The sequence below is a fragment of the Larus michahellis genome, chromosome 11 (genome assembly GCF_964199755.1).
Source record: "Larus michahellis chromosome 11, bLarMic1.1, whole genome shotgun sequence".
NCBI classification, from domain to species: Eukaryota; Metazoa; Chordata; class Aves; order Charadriiformes; family Laridae; genus Larus; species Larus michahellis.
In genome coordinates, this window is record NC_133906.1 from 16,844,728 (window position 1) to 16,862,626 (window position 17,899).

Here is a 17,899-nt window from a genome sequence, read left to right on the forward strand (position 1 = left end):
TAACATAAAGGAGATATTTATTGTCAAGCAGTATCACATAAAAATAAGTAAGCAAATGCCATAGTAACTAACAAAATGCAGGGGAACGTCTTGTAAATTCACCAGATTTTAGCTTCTGGTTTGGCTGACAGGAAACTACAAAGTGCAACTGTCCTGTGACTGGAGCAGATACGTATGGGGACAATAATCATACCAAAATAAATTAGTTGTAAACAGATCTGTTTACTATATTTTTTATAACCACCTCGTATTTTTTCCTTTATATTTGAGGGTTTGGGCTTGCTTTTTTTTTTTTTTCCTCCTCCTAAGAGTCACAAGATTTTTAGGTCTTGGTACTGTAAGGACCAGTTTTCTAAATGTTTACTCTCCAGGCTGCCAATAGCGGTTTATTCCACTGAGAAGATAAACAATTAGCTTAAACAAAGTTTAATGTTACAGACAAATGACTTATGTTTCTGGTAATTACTCAAGTTGGGGAAGCAAGTTTTTTTATTAAACAAATTATGAAATTGCTTGTTTGTTTAGTATTAGTCAAGCATACTAATATTTCAGAGTTGTGTAAATGACACGTTGTTTTCTCCATCCTAGCCAGTCAAACCACAAGATACAAAGCTTGAATTTAACAGTGCAAGTACAGCTCTCAAGAAAATTAAAGCGCCCCACAAAAAAACCCCAACAAACCGGTAAATCAGTCCAGTTACTTTAGAAAAGGTAACGCTGCAGCGTTAACCCATTGCCTGTTGAATAGCATGGCCCCTAACCCATTCTCTTGAAATTTTCAAATAGAACACATTAAAGTTCAAGGGTAAACAACCATATGAGGAAACAACAGAAATCAGCATACCTTTTAAGAGCAGGAGAACACAAAAAACACCCTTAAGATGAGCTGTTTCAATTAAGTGCCTTTATTTCAAAAAAATGCTGGAAGATAGCTTTAGTCCTTAACCAAAACACACCTTCTTGTGACTTGTAATGGAAATCAAGGATTTATTTATAAGCACTGTGCCTTTCGCCACGGAGATGGGAAAGGTACATTCAATGTACCTTCAAATAAGTCCTTCTAATTACATTCTGACAGAATACATCAGGTTCAAGTGAATCATCTTCAAGAGTGACCTTAGCTGGGTGATGGAATCGGCAATTAAAATTCTGAAGTTGCTAATATGCCTCCAGTAACTGTTTTCTAAGTTACCTCCAAGTACCTCCCTTTTTAATGGAATTTGCATCTGTTAAAAAATTGCTGAAACAGAACTCGGTTTCACAACGCACAGGCCAGCTGTATGTCATTTGGGAATCTGCGCCCGTGTAAATAATCTTGTTCTCCCCAGAGAGCCAAACCAAGAAAAATGGGAAAACAGCAGTTAAGTCACACCTGATGATCATTTTGTCTTTTTCTAATCACCAGACACTGTAAACTTATCATGTGATTCTACATTCGCTATATCAATAGAAAAGCTACTAGAACTATTAAATCCTGGTTAAGTTATGTATCCCATGAAGACACAGGTAGTTATGACAACAACATTTACTGCAGATAATTTTGATTACATAGCCAAGGGATACACTGAAAATGATAATATATATCCATAACTTGGAATGCTCGAGATGGTTTCCACCGAGCTCTCACGCCTGATGCTCTTCCTCAGTGATGTGATGTTGTAGCCTAGGTTTATTAGGATTGTGTTCAATCAACCAGTCAGCAAGCCAAGTCTGTGGAACAAAAAAAAAAATAAAAAAAAAATACAAACCACAAACAACATTTTCAGTTTTCTGTTGTTCTCTATTAAGAGTGTGGGAGAATATTAAAAATATCATTCTAAACCTCTGATACAGACACTGTCCAACTGTGCTGCGAAATGAAGACCTTTCAGAACAAATGGACATACAAATAAAAGAACATTTCAAAAAAACAGGTTAAGTCTTCACAGCTGATACTGCTTTTGAACAATTCACACTGACCTTTAAAAATCAACTCTTCTGGGCAACATCTATCATTGCATATATATAAGAACCTTCAAGCCATACTTCAAATAATCCAGACAACTCAGTTTTGGAATGAGAGTGTACAATATGCATCAAACTGCTTAGTGAAACATTACTCCTGACAACACTCACAGATCCTTGTAATCATACAAGATATCACACAGGTATCTAGTAATAATTCACTAAAAATGCCAGACCGTTGCACTGAAATCACCTTATAGTACCTAAAACTTGAAAACAAAACATTGTTACTTTTTGAAACTCATCTTGTAAGTTTTCCAGCAAATTGTACTTAAATAGGAATGTGGGAGGTAGGAATGCCCTGAGTCCTAACCTCATCTGCCAATGTCTTGGCCTGGCCTTAGGCAAATTAAGCCTTTGCCTGGATTTCTCCACTTGTAAAGAGAAGGTTTTAACACATCCTTATTTGCTTCACAAGGCTGCCGAGGATTATTTTCTGGAATGCTAAATACAGCAAACTTCATACCATACCGTGAAATGAAACAATTGATAGAATAGTAGACCAGTAAGGTAAGCAACACTCTCCTCTTATTGCCAGGTAGAAAAAGATCAGTCGGCACAGAAAGAGACAACAAGCAGAGCACTACCACAGTCCTCACAGGTTAGCCAGCAACAGCAGAAGAACAGTAAGAACTCAAGACAGAAATGGAAAACAAACCCAAAAAAAAAAACCCAAATCCCAAAACACAAAAGCCCTTAGAAAGACTATTTGGGAAAACGAGAAATTTTTAAATCATTTGAGACTGAATAAATTTATCTTGTGTTACTTAGGAAATTGGTTGAGACAACCTCTGTGCTGCTAGCAAGTATTTCTGAGTGGACCGATAGTTTCTGATGCCACCTCCAGAAATGAAAAGAGAAGAAAAAAAAAAAGAAAAAGATAAGCTAAATCACCCAGACTTCAGTTCTTCAGTTTCCGGAAAGATACTAGAAAAAACCCAACATTCCATCAATCTCCCTGTAACTCACCTAGCAGATAACAAACTGAAAAACTAAAAAGCAATAGCCAACATATATTTCTGGGGGGAAAAAAATAATAAAGTTGTATCAAACCAACATTATCCCCCTTCTGTTACAAAGTCACAGACATTATGAACAGGGAAAAAGGAGCAAATAAAACGTTTGCATTTTAGTAAAGCTATTGATACTGCTTCATATAGCTTTCTAGCTTTCTTACAAGCAAGAAAGGAAGGAAAGCATGGTCTCAAAGTTATCATTAGTTACCACATAACTGGCCAGGAAATTGTGCTCAGAATGCAGAGGTTAATTGGAAGCAAAACCAAACAAGGAATTAGAGAAACGTGGCTTATAAAGTAAGAGGAAAAAAATCAATTTTTAATACAGTGAAGAGATGTCTGAAGGGGAAAAAAAGATGGTAATGCTATTCAAATATGCAATAGGTTGATAAAAAAAAAAAAAAAGGAGATATTACATTGTCTCCAGTGTCCTCTGGGGATAGAAAAAGGAAAAAAAAAAAAGGAACGGGCTAGAAATTGGAGCATGGGAGATTTAGGCTAACTTTTAGTGAAAGCTTTTCAACTAAGTATAAGTAAGCGCTGAAATAGATTGCCTAGGGAGAGTGTAGATTCTCCATCATTTGGAGTGCTAAAAAATAAGCCAGACAAACATTTGTTAGGAATGCTTAGATACAATTGGTCTGGCCTTTGGGCAAAGGGATGGATGAAAAGACTTCTTCAGCTCCATTTTCTAGATTTCTATGGTAACAGCGACAGACATGCAGATAAAGTGAAAAGGTTATAAAGCTGGCAAAATCAATGTACATTTAATCTGACCCCATGTACCCCACATAGTTCATAGAAACACCTCTGAAATATATTTCAGGCTTTTTTTCTGAAATGTATCTTTTAGAAAAATGCAATGTTGATTAAAACTAGGTAATGATGTAGAATCCACCACAACTGCCAGTAAGTTGTCACACTGATTAATTATCTGCATTCTTAAAGAAGTACTAGTGTGAACGACTTGAACTTTAAGAATACACAAAACATTTACCACATTTTTCCAGATGAAAGAAAGCTAATTTTGTTTAGGGACTGAAAAAAAAAAACATAACAAACCACCCCACCACCAACAAAAAACCCACCAGGAAATTAACTTTAGTCTTTCCACTAAATGTAATTGAATGACACTCATGGTTAAAAGGAATAATACGTGAGAAGAGGGCAAGATACATCAGCTTGATAACCAGAAAGGGGTCATAAGAGGACAGAAGAACTTTCTATAGGTCAGTTTGACTATTCAAGATAGCTTCACTCAAAAGAATCATAATTCATTTTCCTAGTGAACTGTGGAGCAACCCAAGTAAATGCTAATCAATGCTATATAGTCAAAATAATAGTTTATCCTAAAGAAGTTTGATAATATTAATTTAAATAAACATAACAATGACAAAACATAGACAGCCTTGCTAAGAACTCTGTAGTATTTTACTCAACAGTATAGCTACTACCAGTGTGATTAGCATCTAATCTCACTTAGTATCTACTGTATGAGAGCTACTTCATCTCAAACTCACCTCAGAAACAGTAAATAAAATAAAACCTTATATTTGACATTATATGACAGTACTCACTTTTCCAGCCATGCATAATAACTATGTGTTAGAAAGAGTTTTATAGAAGTCAGCTAAAAAACCTGTCATTTCATCAAGGCTGATTTTGTTTAGTCCTGGCTCTCATTTCATCTGTTAACAAACCAATCAGCTTCTTGAAAGGCAAACGTTATTTGATTAACTCATTAGCAGATAGCTAAAACAGCACAGCTCTTTAACAAAACAGTAGCTTTCCTATATATAGGGACTTTACTAATACAAAGTAAATGTGTCCCAGAGCATAGAAGACAACACTGATATCCTGTACGTACCATTGGATCTGCGGGCTTCTCTTTACACAGCGCAGTGAGCCCAGCTAGTAATGTAGGCTTCACATAAAGGTTCAAATAATCCCTGGCTCTTTGTCCAGCTGGAATTGGCTCCAAGATCACTGTAAAGAGTAACCACAGGTGTTAGAAAGCAGTCGTAGTGTGATTAAAAAAGGCATTCTTTCAAAGGTTGTTTATATACAAGATGCTGTTTTTCTTAATAAGCTAATAATACATAATGGTTTGGATAGCTTCTCCCACAACAAACTGCAAAGAAACTACCTGAAGCCCTTTTCAATGTCCCTGAGGTCATCTTACTAATTATAGACAATTATGAAAGGGAGGAAATCAGATCATCTGGGGAAAACCTGTATCCTTGAAGATGCACTGGGGGCGGGAGAGAAATAATATATCCCAGGTTTAGCACTTCCTTCTTGCAGTGAGAAGCTGGTTTCTGAAGACCCTAAAAATCTCATCTCAAGTCCAGCTTTGTCATTAGGGTGAGGAGAAGAGACATGTTTCACAGTGGGTAAGGTTTGTAGGGAAGTGCAATATCTTTTATTAAACTACCTGATACAGCTGACAGAAACAGACAAGCTTTTTCTAGCAGAGTTTCCCTTACATCTTTCTTTCAAAGAGCAAAGTCATATTTCGTGTTACATCACAAATGAGATTCTCTCACAGCCTTTCCAGGTTCTATGGCCCATTTCTCTGGCACTTAACTTTGGAATTGCACCATCATGTGAACATCCAGCTGCTGCTGAATAGGAATTATTCAGCCTGAGCCCAAGAAGAGTCAGTCTTCTCAAGCCAACAGGAGTCCCAGAGGCTGACAGTGCCAGAAAGACATGCTGGAGTGTAACAGCTTCTCATTTCCTCTCATTTACCAGCTTTGTCTGCTCCAATTCCCAGACCAAAAAGTTTGAAAAGTAGAAGCGAACCCTGTACCTATAATGGCTCTTCAGATACCTTTTGGTATGCCTTTCATAGCAGAAAATAACAGATTATACATAGACTCACATTCTCATAAAAAGCAAACAAACCCAAACTCTTCTAAATCAAACTGTATCTAGAGTCTGGACAGAGACAAGTAATAAGAGGGAAGAACACTACCCTCCCAAAGATTGGCAAGGTATTATCTGCACCATTTTACCTTCTGGAAACATGAATTGAATTTCTCTTTCTGCTGTGGAAATGCTGAGACTGCCATGAAGTGCATTCCTCAGATCATCAGTCCCATAGATTGCTCTTAAGCTAAAAGGAAGATAAAAAACCTGCTTGGTAGGCAACTGCAAATCCCTTCCAAGTCTCTACAGTCTGAGAGCATATAAAAGCAATATATATGCATTAATTAACAAGTCATTGGCTTGCTTTTGTTTTTAAGAAAAGTACGTAGCTACCTAAAATTTATGTTCTTGCACTCAGCATTCTCCATAAAATGGGTAAACTTTACATACTAAAAAACAAAGGTGAAAAGCTATGTTACACAAAATTGAAGAGATAACAGGCCACTCCTAATTTGTATCTCTATTGTAAAAGAAAAAAAAAAAAGAAAAAACAGAGAGAAATTCTGGTCTCAATTAAGAGAAAGACAAAATCCTACTGAGTTCACCAAGACCAACCAGTGAGTTACCTGTGAGGGTGAGTTCTCTTAGCTCTTACACTGTTTGATGGTCCAAGCAACTCCTTCCAGTATGAGACTGCACAGTGTCTGGCAAGAACCATAGCAACTAAAGGTCCAGAACTCATATAGGCTGTTAAATTGGGAAAAAACACTTTTCCATATTGGTCAGCATAAAAGTTGCTACATTGCTCTGGGCTTAACTGGAGCTTCCGTTTCTATAAAGTGTAAAAGGAAAAAAAAAAATAGAATGAAAAAAACCTTGCTAAATTAAGATAGCTTGCTACCTCAGGTAAGATTACAGACCTCTGCAGTCATACCTTCAAGTGCAGAACAGACACAGAGTAATTTCCCAGTCTAATCTGATTCTCCTAGATCTGATCCTCTTTGAGATAGAGAGTAACAAAGAGCAAGAGTTTTCCAAGTTAATTAAGCAAACAGGCCATTTGAGTAAGATGTGATTTTAGCCTACACAAACTACAGCATTTTATAACTGCTGGATGACTTAAAGTACAGTCAGGGCACTGTACAGAAAAAGTGAAGAGCATTACAAGGTCAGGATTTAATTACTCAGCTGCTCCAGCATAATGTTCTACTTTTAAACAATTTTCTCTTCAGCCCACACCGTTAATTATGCAATTGTTCTATTTTTCATTCAGTAATCACGCTTTATGATTCTCACAATAGCTGCCTAACCTGCAGGAGGCCAGCATTAGGACAACTTTGGGGGGTTATCAGAAGGCACAGGGTAGTCAAGAAAAGAGAAGTAAAGAATTTTTTTTTAAAGTACATTCTTTGAGCCTGAATTTACACAACACAACAGTAACACAAATTCAGATTCCTAATAACTTTGGTGCCAAAAGTCACTGGAGACATAAAAAGATGTTCAGTTTTGGGCCCCTCACTACAGGAGGGACACTGAGGTGCTGGAGCATGTCTAGAGAAGGGCAACGGAGCTGGTGAGGGATCTTATGAGGACACAAGTCTTATGAGGAGCAGCTGAGGAAACTGGGTTTGTTCAGCCTGGAGAAAAGGAGGCTGAGGGGAGACCTTATTGCTCTCTACAACTGCCTGAAAGGAGGGTGTAGCTGGGAGGGGGTCGGTCTCTTCTCCCAGGTAACAGGTGATAGGACAAGAGGAAACAGCCTCAAGTTGTGCCAGGGGAGGTTTAGGGTGGATATTAGGAAAAATTTCTTCACTGAAAAGATTGTCAAGCATTGGAACAGGCTGCCCAGGGAAGTGGTGGAATCACCATCCCTGGAAGTATTTAAAAAATGGGTAGATGTGGTGCAGAGGGACATGGTTTAGTGGTAACTTGGCAGTATTAACAGTGGTACTTGATGATCTTAAAGGTCCCTTTCAACCAAAACGATTCTATAAGACACCATAAACATCCTGTGTTAAAATAAATAAATAAATAAATAAGATCTCTCTAATATTCTGATACATTTTACATAAATAAAACAGCCAGAAAGGTAAGGGTGGAAATTGAAAAGGAGCAAATGTGAAAAAGAGGCATTTGCCAGAATAAGAAAAAATATTACTTTTCCAGGAAAAACAAAAAACAAAACAGAAAAAAATCCCAACCAAACAAAATCGTATCTAGAAGCGCAGTCGTCGCTCGCTCAGTGCCACAGAGCCAGCTGCCACGGCCGGAGGAGGAGGAGGAGGAGGGGGAGGAGGAGGAGGAGGAGGAGGAGGAGCAGCCGCGGCTGCGGGGAGGTCCCGGCCGCGGGCAGGCGCGAGGGCAGAGCGCCCCCCAGCGGCCGCCCCGCGGAGTCCGTGCGGAGCGAGCCCGGGCGCTGCCTGCGCGTGCTCAGTCCCAGCTCATTAACAACGTCCGTCTCCTCCCGCGGGCAGCAAAAGGGCCGCTCTGTTCTGTTCCGCCCCACGCACCACCCCAGTGTATCCCTGCGGAATCCGGGCGGTTGACGGCGTATGAAAAATACAAATTGCTGTTCAGACGCACTATGCTGAAAGTTAACATAAATATTGTTCCGACTTAGAAACTGTAGTTATTTTCTCTGGAGCGCAGCCTGTTACCTGAAGGATAAGGAATCCTGATTGGAGAATGCAATCCTCTATTTCTTCTTCCTTATCAACCACATCTGGTTTGATGAGGGCCAGAGTTCTTTCCACAAAAATCTGAGGTTCGGGCATTAACATCTGCATCTTGGCTTCTGAATTAGAATTCACGTGCTCCTTCTGTACTGCAATGACACCAGTTCATGATTTTTGGAGCCTGCGGTGACATTTACCGCGCACCCCAGGAGCAGAGCAGATCATCCCCATGTCACAGCCCCCACATGAGATGTTCTCCGGACTAGTTAGTTCTCTGTAGATCACGCTCCCGTTTTCAGCCCAGCAATATTTTGCAGGGGAAAAAAGCCAAAAATTAAATGTTGTCAGCCAATCGTAAAGTGTAAACTAGGCTAATATTTCACTTATCAACTCAGACAATGTATGAGAGAGGCTTTGTCACACGCTACGTGCCAGGGCAACCTGGGTCAGGGGCTCACCACCCTCGGAGTGAAAAATTTCTTCATGAAATTCCACTGCTGAACCATCTGACTGAGCCAGGCTCACCGCGCTCCCGCACACTCCAACCACCAAACCCCAAACCTGTATATTCTCAGGCATGACATTCTGGTGTGGGAGTTATTACCTGGAGCTAGCCTCGGGGTTTTTCTCGATTGTTATTTAATTCCTCTATTTATGGAGTCAAGACAAAGTGCCAATTTTCTAACTGAGCGGATCAAGGCCATTAGCAAGCTATTAACGTACAAAATTGTTCCGTGAATGGCGGAACCAGAGGGTCCAATTTGCGACTACAGTGTCCTTTTTCCCCTCTCCCCTCTGCCTCCATGCTCACAGCTCAAGGTCTCTCTCCACCTGCACTGGACAACGACACAGAATCATAGAATTGTTTAGGTTGGAAAAGACCTTTAAAGATCATCAAGTCCAACCGTTAACTTAGCTCTGACAAGTCATAGAATCACAGAATCACAGAATGGTTCGGGTTGGAAGGGACCTTAAAGATCACCCAGTCCCACCCCCCTGCCCTGGGCAGGGACACCTCCCACCAGCCCAGGTTGCCCCAAGCCCCGTCCAGCCTGGCCTTGAACCCCTCCAGGGATGGGGCAGCCACAGCTTCTCTGGGCAACCTGGGCCAGGGGCTCACCAGCCTCAGAGTGAAAAGTTTCTTCATGAAATTCCACTGCTAAATCATCTTTCTGTCCAGCTGACTGCTGCAAAACCCGTCTATAATTGCAGAGTTATACCTGCCCTCTCCGCCGGGATGATCTTTTCTGCACCTATACCTTTGAGCCTCCTCGTTCGCTTTCAACTATGGTTGAATGGGCTGCGGCCTCCCTCGGGGAGAAGAGATAGAGGCGAGCGCAGGACCGCCGGGGCTGCCTTTGCTGGGAACCAGGCTGAGAGTACACACACACACACCCCGGGGCGCTGGGAGCAGCGGGGCTGGAGCCGGAGCACCGCGTCACGGACACAGGCGGCCCGAGAGGCCCAGGGCTCCGCAGAGACCCGGAGAAGCGGCTCCCTCTTCTCCACAGACGCCTCCCCGCCGCCCGGCCCGGAGACGGGCTCAGCCCCGCATACCCTGAGGGACCCAACGCCACACCGCCAGCTCAGCCGGTCCCGTCCCGTCCCGTCCCGTCCCGTCCCGCTGTGCCTCCCCCGCCGGCAGCGCCATACCACGCACCTTCCCGCTCCGCCGCCGTTGCTAGGCGACGGCGGGGCCGGCTCCCCGGGCGGAGCGGCCACAAGATGGCCTCCGCGTCCCTCGGCTGCCTGCTCGGCCGGAGAGGGGGGGCAAGATGGCGGCCGGGGAGCCGCGGTGCGCTGGCGGGGAGAGGCCGCCGCTCTCGGAATGCCCCTCAAGGCCGGGAGAGCCGCGGCCTGCGAGCGGATAGCTCAGGGGCACACCTGCCCGCTTAGGGACACCTGGTGTGATACGGGAATAAGGAAAAGGAGCAGCATGAGCTACCAAAAATCTCATTTCTCCCTGGCAAATAAAAGCTTTATGTTGGTTTTACTGCACGCTCAGGGCTGCTGAGGAGGGAGGCAGAATCTCACAGCAAACGTTCACAAACTGAGGTAATGCTATTTATTGGAAAAAGGAATACACGGAAAACAAATGCAAGCCCTTCTTCAGCCTATTTAAATATCAGTATTTATCATGGGAGCGCGCACGAGGTTTCCTGTTTACATGCCTGAGCAACACCAACGGGCTCGGGAGCCTACAGTACGCAGCCTTCCGGCATTCCAGACATACTAACCTGAATCTACAGCGCTCTGATACTGTTTTTCAGCATTTTTGATTGAATTACAGTGTGTATCCAGCGCTACTTCACTTTTATCACAAAACCAAGTACTGAGTAAGAAAACAGTTGCTGTTTTCCTAGTTAAACTATACCAAGGTGAGCCATGAACAGAGCTGGGGAAGCTGCATTCCCTGGGGATTTTTTACCATATTTTACCCTCACTGTGCCAATACCCTCCCTCCCTGCACACCCCGTTTCCCCGTCTCGGAGCAATGACAGGGCAGCCATCATCCATCCGACATGCTCTCCCGTGCCTGTAGCCCAGCCTGGTGACCTGGAAACCGAAGCGTTGGGTGCCGCGGCGTCGCCTCCCCTCCGCCCTGTTTACCCCAGGCAGGCTGTGGCCGTGGCCATCTCTCCAGGCTGAACACTGGCCAGCTGGCCCAGCGCTATCGGGGTGTGGACCAGCACACAGCCCTGATAACGACTGAGCTCCCTCCGTGGCCGTGCTGCCGCTCCTTTGGGTCTCATCCCCTCTTATTAATGATTTCTCAAAAATTGTAGGATCCGAGGTGCTGTTACAACCAGCAAATTCAGCTGAAACTGGCCATTGCCCTCAGTCCTTGAGGCAATGCTGACAAAGCGACAGAGAGAAAACACAGGTATATAGGCTTCAATTTTTTAATGAAATCAGACTGAAAGTAAACACAAAGCAGAAAAGAAACCACCACCACCACCACCTTATGAGTCACAGATGCTGACACTGTGTACCCTGGTTGTCAGAGGAAATAGCAAATTTACTGCAAAAGCTGGTTTTAGTGTAAGACAAAGCCACTTTGCCTTTATCTTTTTCATGAGTAATGTAAATAATGTAAAAATAGAAATGAAAAACAAAACTATACAGTTATTTCCTTGCTGTCAGTTTGAAATATGTTTAAAAAACAAAGACTGAAGTTTTTGTTCACATACCTTAAAAAATAAAGGTTCCAAATGCACAAGACTGAGTAATTGGGACATAGACTTTTCTTCACTGATACAGGCACATGGTATTTTTTTCTTTAATCGAGATATCTTATCCAATATTTAATTTGAAGACATTGTAAACACTGCAACTACACAGAGATAATGGGTAAACATGTTTTATTTAAAAAAAAAAAAGCTGATCGAAAGAGTTCGTCACTTTTTTAGTTTAGTTCAGAGTTAATTTGGCAAGTGTCGTTTGTTTTCAAAGTCAATGAGCACAAGTCTCACAGCCCTAGCTTAGATTGAGCAGCTCAAAGGCTTCCTCAGGCTTCAGAATTATTACATAAGAGATGCTGAATTTAACATCCGTGTAAAACACTACTAACATTAATTTATTGCAATTTCTTTATTGCGTGCATTATTTTTTTTCAGCTAACCAAGCTAAAAAAAAAAAAAAAAAAAAAAGTACTTTCTGTGCATCATTATATGCTGCAGCTTTGCTGGGAGCAGGGTCCAGCACACTTCACTCCCCACCACGGGCCCTCGCTCTGTGTCAGAATTTCCCCTCCTTGCTGTTTCCAGAAGCATTTCTGGAGGGCGGAGATTGTCTAATTTTAGTACCTCGGAGAATCCTCCGCTCTCCAATGAGCGGGCGGCTGCATCTGGAGCTGCAGCCAATTACCCCGGGTTTCCTCCTGCTACGCTTCCCACGACGGTTTAGTAACGCAGACTTAGAAATTTAAAGTGGCCCCACGTTAAGAGAAAATAACATTATGTGTTCCCTAACAAAGGCTTATCTTTTTACAGTAGTAGAAGCTCAAAGGTGTCTTCTAAAGCCTTGAATTCGATAAACCTGACCTTACAACCCTGTGTTAATATAATTATCTTATGCATATTATCTTTATGGTGCTTGAAAAAAAATTTTCTGATAACTAAAAGGCTGGTCTGAAGCATCATCCCTAACTTTTGTAGGCCAGGGATGTGACTTTAAGAAAAGAAACAAAAAAACCCAGTAAAATTATGATTACAAGGTAATGAACTGTCACAGTTCTGAATACTTCTCTGGACATAGCTTTGCTGCTGTATCTTATCTGTTAAGAGGTTTAACAAGCCTTAGTTGTCTCACTTATTTTTAGCTGGCATGGAATATAATAACACTGAAAGATTGCGGCTGCAGGTGCATTTGCATTCTAGGAACAACAGATAAGTAACTTTTTGAGGATTATTTCAGAGCTTTAATATTTTGAAATTATTTCAGAGCTTTGTACTCCAATACTGCAAGAAGGTGGAGAAACTAATGTCTTGTAGACTGTTAAAAAAAGAAGGAAAGAAAAACAGAATGATGAAAATAACAGAGTTAAGAAAAGCTAAATAACACCAACTAGTTGCATTGATTAAAAATGAAGCTTGCACTTCTTTTAGCTTTATTTGTATTTTGACATTAAGCACAGAAAAATGTATTTGCTTTGATAGAAATTTACTAGCTATACATTTACCACAAATACAGTTTTCACCTACCACTGACTTTTTTTTTTTTTTTTTTGCTTCTGTCTCTCATGATAAATTGTCATACCTACCCACACTACCGGCTCACCTTCAGCACTTGTTTCATCCATGCTCGCTTGTGTAGCGCAAAGTGTCTCTACGGAAATCCTGTGATCAAGCTAACTTCCTCTCCTGCAAGCCAGCGCTCTCCTCCATTTCTGCCTTCCTACAGCTAAACAATTCTACTTCTGCAGTTTATCTGTCACCTGTAATCCCAGCTAGCTTTTCATTGCTGCTATCTAACCCTTGTCAAGCCTTCCTTTCTACTTTCCTCTATTTGCTGTCTCACCATTCTCTTTAAAGATAAAATTAATAAAACATTCCCTTGACGCTTCCCCTTTCTACAAGTCTCTAAGCGGCAATAACAAAAATCTTATCTATGTGTCTTTTGTAACTCCATCATTTGCCCTATTAACCTCACCCTATTTCACTTCCTGATCTTCCTCACACCCACTCTTTCATTTATTCACAGCTTTGGTCATTCAGTCTGCTGTGATCCCCCCAGCACCCACACAGATATGCTTGTCTCTTTGACATTAAAAAAAAAAAAAAAAAAAAAAAAAAGCCTTTGGTAGAAGTGCTTCTTGTCTTCTCACTTTTACAAGTCTTCCAATCACATTTCTTGTCCAGTTCTACCCTAAATCCCCTTCAAACTTGGTTTTGCTTCCCTCTCATCATCTGAAAGCTGCTCAGCCCATCACCAATCTCTTCTTTGGCCTTCAGTCACGTTTAGCATAGCTAGCTAGTGTCCTATCTTAGCTTTTCCAATTATTCTCACCTATTGCTTCTCCAATCACTGTTTCAGCTTGGCTTGTCAGTACCGTTCCTTGTACTTCTTTCCCTTTTCTACAAGGGCAGTGGTGAGCACTGGTCTTGACTCTCCTCCCTTCCATTCTAGCTCATAGATCAACATCCTAATGGGCTAATAAAGATGTGATTGCCTCATTACTGTCTCCTTTCAAACTTCAGGTGTCTCCATTGCAATTTAAAGTCTTGGTAATGAGCATGTGTTAGACAAATGGTCTGCCTGAAAACCAACCACTTTACTGAGTTATTTTACAGCCAACTGCGCAAAGCAGGAAAGTGGGCTTTGGGCTCAGATTTGTCTAAACTGCTGTGGAGATGTCAGCCAAGATGCAATCTTTGTTATTTATTGGCATGGCTGGGAATCTTTCTCAAGCTCTCTTCATCTGTTATTGTTGACATCATTTTCTCTGGCCTCAACAATAAATCATTCGCTTCTATTCAGAAAGCTTTGCAACACGTCTTTTTTAGTTCTTCAGTTTAACTATGTTAGTTCTACGCACCTTTCCAAAGAAAGTCTTCTCTATCACACACAAACCTGTTACTCTTCAATTGGAAGTCCATTCACACACTGATCTGGTCCTACGTACCTCTTGTTTGACGCTGAAAGGAGATCTCTTTCCTGCCAGCTGGTACAACTGAATTCCACTCCAGCGCTCTCAAATAAAGACCTTCCTGGCTTTATCCCACGGTGTTGCTCAGGATGAGCTCTTGTTGAACACCTGTAGAGGTTGGCATTAACAACTTATTTCCTATAAAGCTCCCCCTCATCTGTATATAAACATTGTGTATGAATACTGCAAATGATAGATATTAGGCTTTTACCTAACCTTGTGGAGCAGAAACACTTGCACGCGTTTGCTCTTTCATTGTTCCACATAATGTTTAACATAATACTGGCTTGGATTATCCCTGAGGCCACTAAGAGATAAGTATTCATTGTGATACTATCCACAATGAATAAATGAATGTATGAATAAACCAATAAAAATCTTTTATTTAGCAAATTACAAGAGGCAATCAGTTAAATAAGACTTTTTTTGAAGTTGTATTGTCAATGCTTCCTTAAATTCATCTTCTCGTTATCTTAAGTCCATGTAGCTGAAGGCATCCTTTCTGCCATTGTCATTTTGAGCAGTTACTTTCAGCCGTACCATTAAAATCAACAGGATTACTCGCATAGTTGTTATTATGAGTAGTAAAATTTATTTATTTATACTGTGCATAAAGAGTAACTCAGACAAAAGCTTCCTATGCCATGGTATTTTGGATTTAGTAGGCAGTCTGTGACCTGAGATACTTACAATCAATTCAGACAAGACAGGCATAGGGTGTGGGAAAGGGATAAATTTACATCAACAATTTCAAGGTAACGAATGATATGTTGGTTCTCTTTTTTTTTTTTTTTTTTTTTAAATAAGGGAACTAGAAAAATCAACACAATGGAAATAATGAGGAAACTGAGACAATAAAGAAGAAAGGGAAGGAGGCGATGAAGACAGCTACGGGACAAAACTGGTGTGTACAGACAGCAAGGGTGGGGCTTGGAGTAAACAGCAAGTTTGATAGAACAGCAAAATTAGGCCCAAGATGAGAAAGTCCATACACAAGTAAAATTCAATTACATTTTAGTCAACACCATGAATAATCGTAGTAACTACAGGATTAAAAAAATGGCAAACAGAATCATAGTTTTTTTTTCTCAGCAGTAAATGTGTCGTGTTAAGGAGAATTACCACCGAAGAATGGATGTGTGTATTTTTCTTTGATTAGCCACAGGCTTTGAGTGGGGAGTGAAATGTAAGACCAAAACCCAAGTCACAACCCAGAGGAATGTGGCACGATGGGGCCTGGTGTGACTAATAACTGTAACAACCCATATTCTCAAGTTTCTCAGTTTTCGATGCCTAGATATGTAAAGAGTGACTTTGTTAGTCATGCCAGTGACAGTTCTCAAACCAGGCTGCTTAGCCAGTCTACAGCCTGTCAGCCTGCTGTTGGATATGGGGCATACAAGGCACCAGCTATTAAAATGGGGCAACTGGGAATCACAGAGGGCCTTGGCAGTTGGGAACTGCTGCTTGGAATTGTCAAGATGAGAGACTGAGATGGACCCGACCAGGAGAAATGGGCAGTTGGAAGAGTACAGCTTTAAAGAAGCACTGTTAAGCAGAAAAAGGATAACACATGCCAAAGTACCAGTGCAAGGGCTATGAGAGGAAAAACAAGACAGGTTCAGCAAAGCAAGAAAAGAGAATTGGGGGAAAAAAATAGAGAAAAGAAAGAAAAGGGAAACGTACAGAGAAGTCCAAATGAAATTACAATCATTCAAGTCCTCAGCAAGGCTTGATGAAATATAAAGGAGCTGTCTGGGGCAGTGAATCTTGCAAGGAAATTAAGTAATAACAATATCATCAAAAGCACTCAGGTTACATCCATTGGCTGAGCCAAACTTACGTGACAGACTCATATATGCTGCTGCCAATTTCAGTTTACTCTCAGGTGCTGCTCTATAGTAGATGTAGTTCTGCAGTCAGCTGCCTCAGCTGCATACATAAAAACCTGCCAAAATGAAGGTGGACAGGGCACAAGGGTGGTAGCATTTACCACTTCAGCCATCCCAGTTAGATCAACCTGCAAATATCAGTTTGGCCTTAGTCACCTGTAGTGACTTAAGCAAATGTGTGATATTTTCCAACTGAAGCAGACTAACAGCCCTATATAAATTATTGCAGTCAGCGGCTTTGTTGTTTTTAATCACAAACCATACCTTTTTGGTACAGACCTGGTGCATTTACAAGCTAAGCCAAAGCTGCCTAAAAAAAAATTGAAAGGCATTCTTTTGCTGGATGTGGGGTAAGTTTCTCTGAGATGGTGTAAATTAGGATAAAGAATATCTTATGAAAAATGCCTTTGCTTTTAACACTTTCTTTGAAGTTTGATACAAGAAAACAAATTTTAAAAATATATTCTCATAAAGATGAGTATCTTTACCAGATAACATATACAACCTGTCCTGCGGACATCACAATTTTGAAATGTACTGGTTAGGTACTCTTTGTGCTGTCTCTACCAGACCTAAACTCATAAAATGTTCTTTCACAAACTTTAGCCTAAAGAGCTGGTTGTAGAGCTTGTCCATAGTGTACCCTGTCAGCAGACTAGGTTGAGATAAGTATCTCTAAAGATAAAGTTCTGAGCTGTTGTAGCATAGGCTGAAAGTGTCGCAGAATACTTACAAATTAATCATCCTCAGATAAAGCACCTGGCTGACACATCACACATATTACACTATGCTTGTGTGTTCTTGAAGTTACTCATGTTGGGCACTTATTTTTAGATTACTTTTAATATGTTTCCATTTGTGAGCAGCAAAAATATGAAGGGGAGGGGGAAGATTTACAAAAGCAAATAGCCACTATTGCTGAGAACTTAAAATCCAGAAATTGTAAGAAAAATCAGTTGCAAGTCCAGTAACAATTATGATGCAGTCTCGCTGTGTGTGTGCACGGGTATCAAAGCAGAAAGCTTGGCTTGGACCAGTTAAAAAGTGATGCTCCTGGCAAGTACCACAAGCATCAAAGCAAAAGTGGCTTGAAATTCTTGGCTATAGTGAGGAGCTATTTTTCTTACAATCTCCCAATACTAAGCAAAATTCCATATACTTTTTTTTAACTCTTCCCCTTAAGAGGTCTGCCTTATAGAATGAAACAATGGATTTAAAAATAAAAAAAAAAATCAGGCCCTCAATATACCATGTTGATTTTATTTTGTATTGATCTTTAACACTCTGCTTGTG

General features: G+C 41.0%; 1 protein-coding gene across 6 annotated transcripts; it reads right to left on the reverse strand.

Moving 5' to 3' along the window:
* On the reverse strand, positions 1 to 10,325 carry NME5 (NME/NM23 family member 5). 6 transcript variants are annotated; one of them, XM_074604040.1, is made up of 6 exons: positions 10,227 to 10,325; positions 8,549 to 8,710; positions 6,518 to 6,723; positions 6,038 to 6,138; positions 4,888 to 5,006; positions 1 to 1,710 (listed from the first exon to the last, which is right to left on the reverse strand). In XM_074604040.1, exons 2-6 carry the CDS (start codon positions 8,675 to 8,677, stop codon positions 1,624 to 1,626), a joined length of 642 nt encoding a protein of 213 aa, XP_074460141.1. In that variant the 5' UTR covers positions 8,678 to 8,710; positions 10,227 to 10,325; the 3' UTR covers positions 1 to 1,623. The 6 variants fall into 6 exon arrangements, with proteins under 6 accessions (XP_074460141.1, XP_074460145.1, XP_074460140.1 ...); XM_074604044.1 differs by having other exon boundaries at positions 8,549 to 8,715; positions 10,227 to 10,247; XM_074604039.1 differs by having other exon boundaries at positions 8,549 to 8,715; positions 10,124 to 10,237.
* Between the last annotated feature and the right edge of the window lie 7,574 nt (positions 10,326 to 17,899).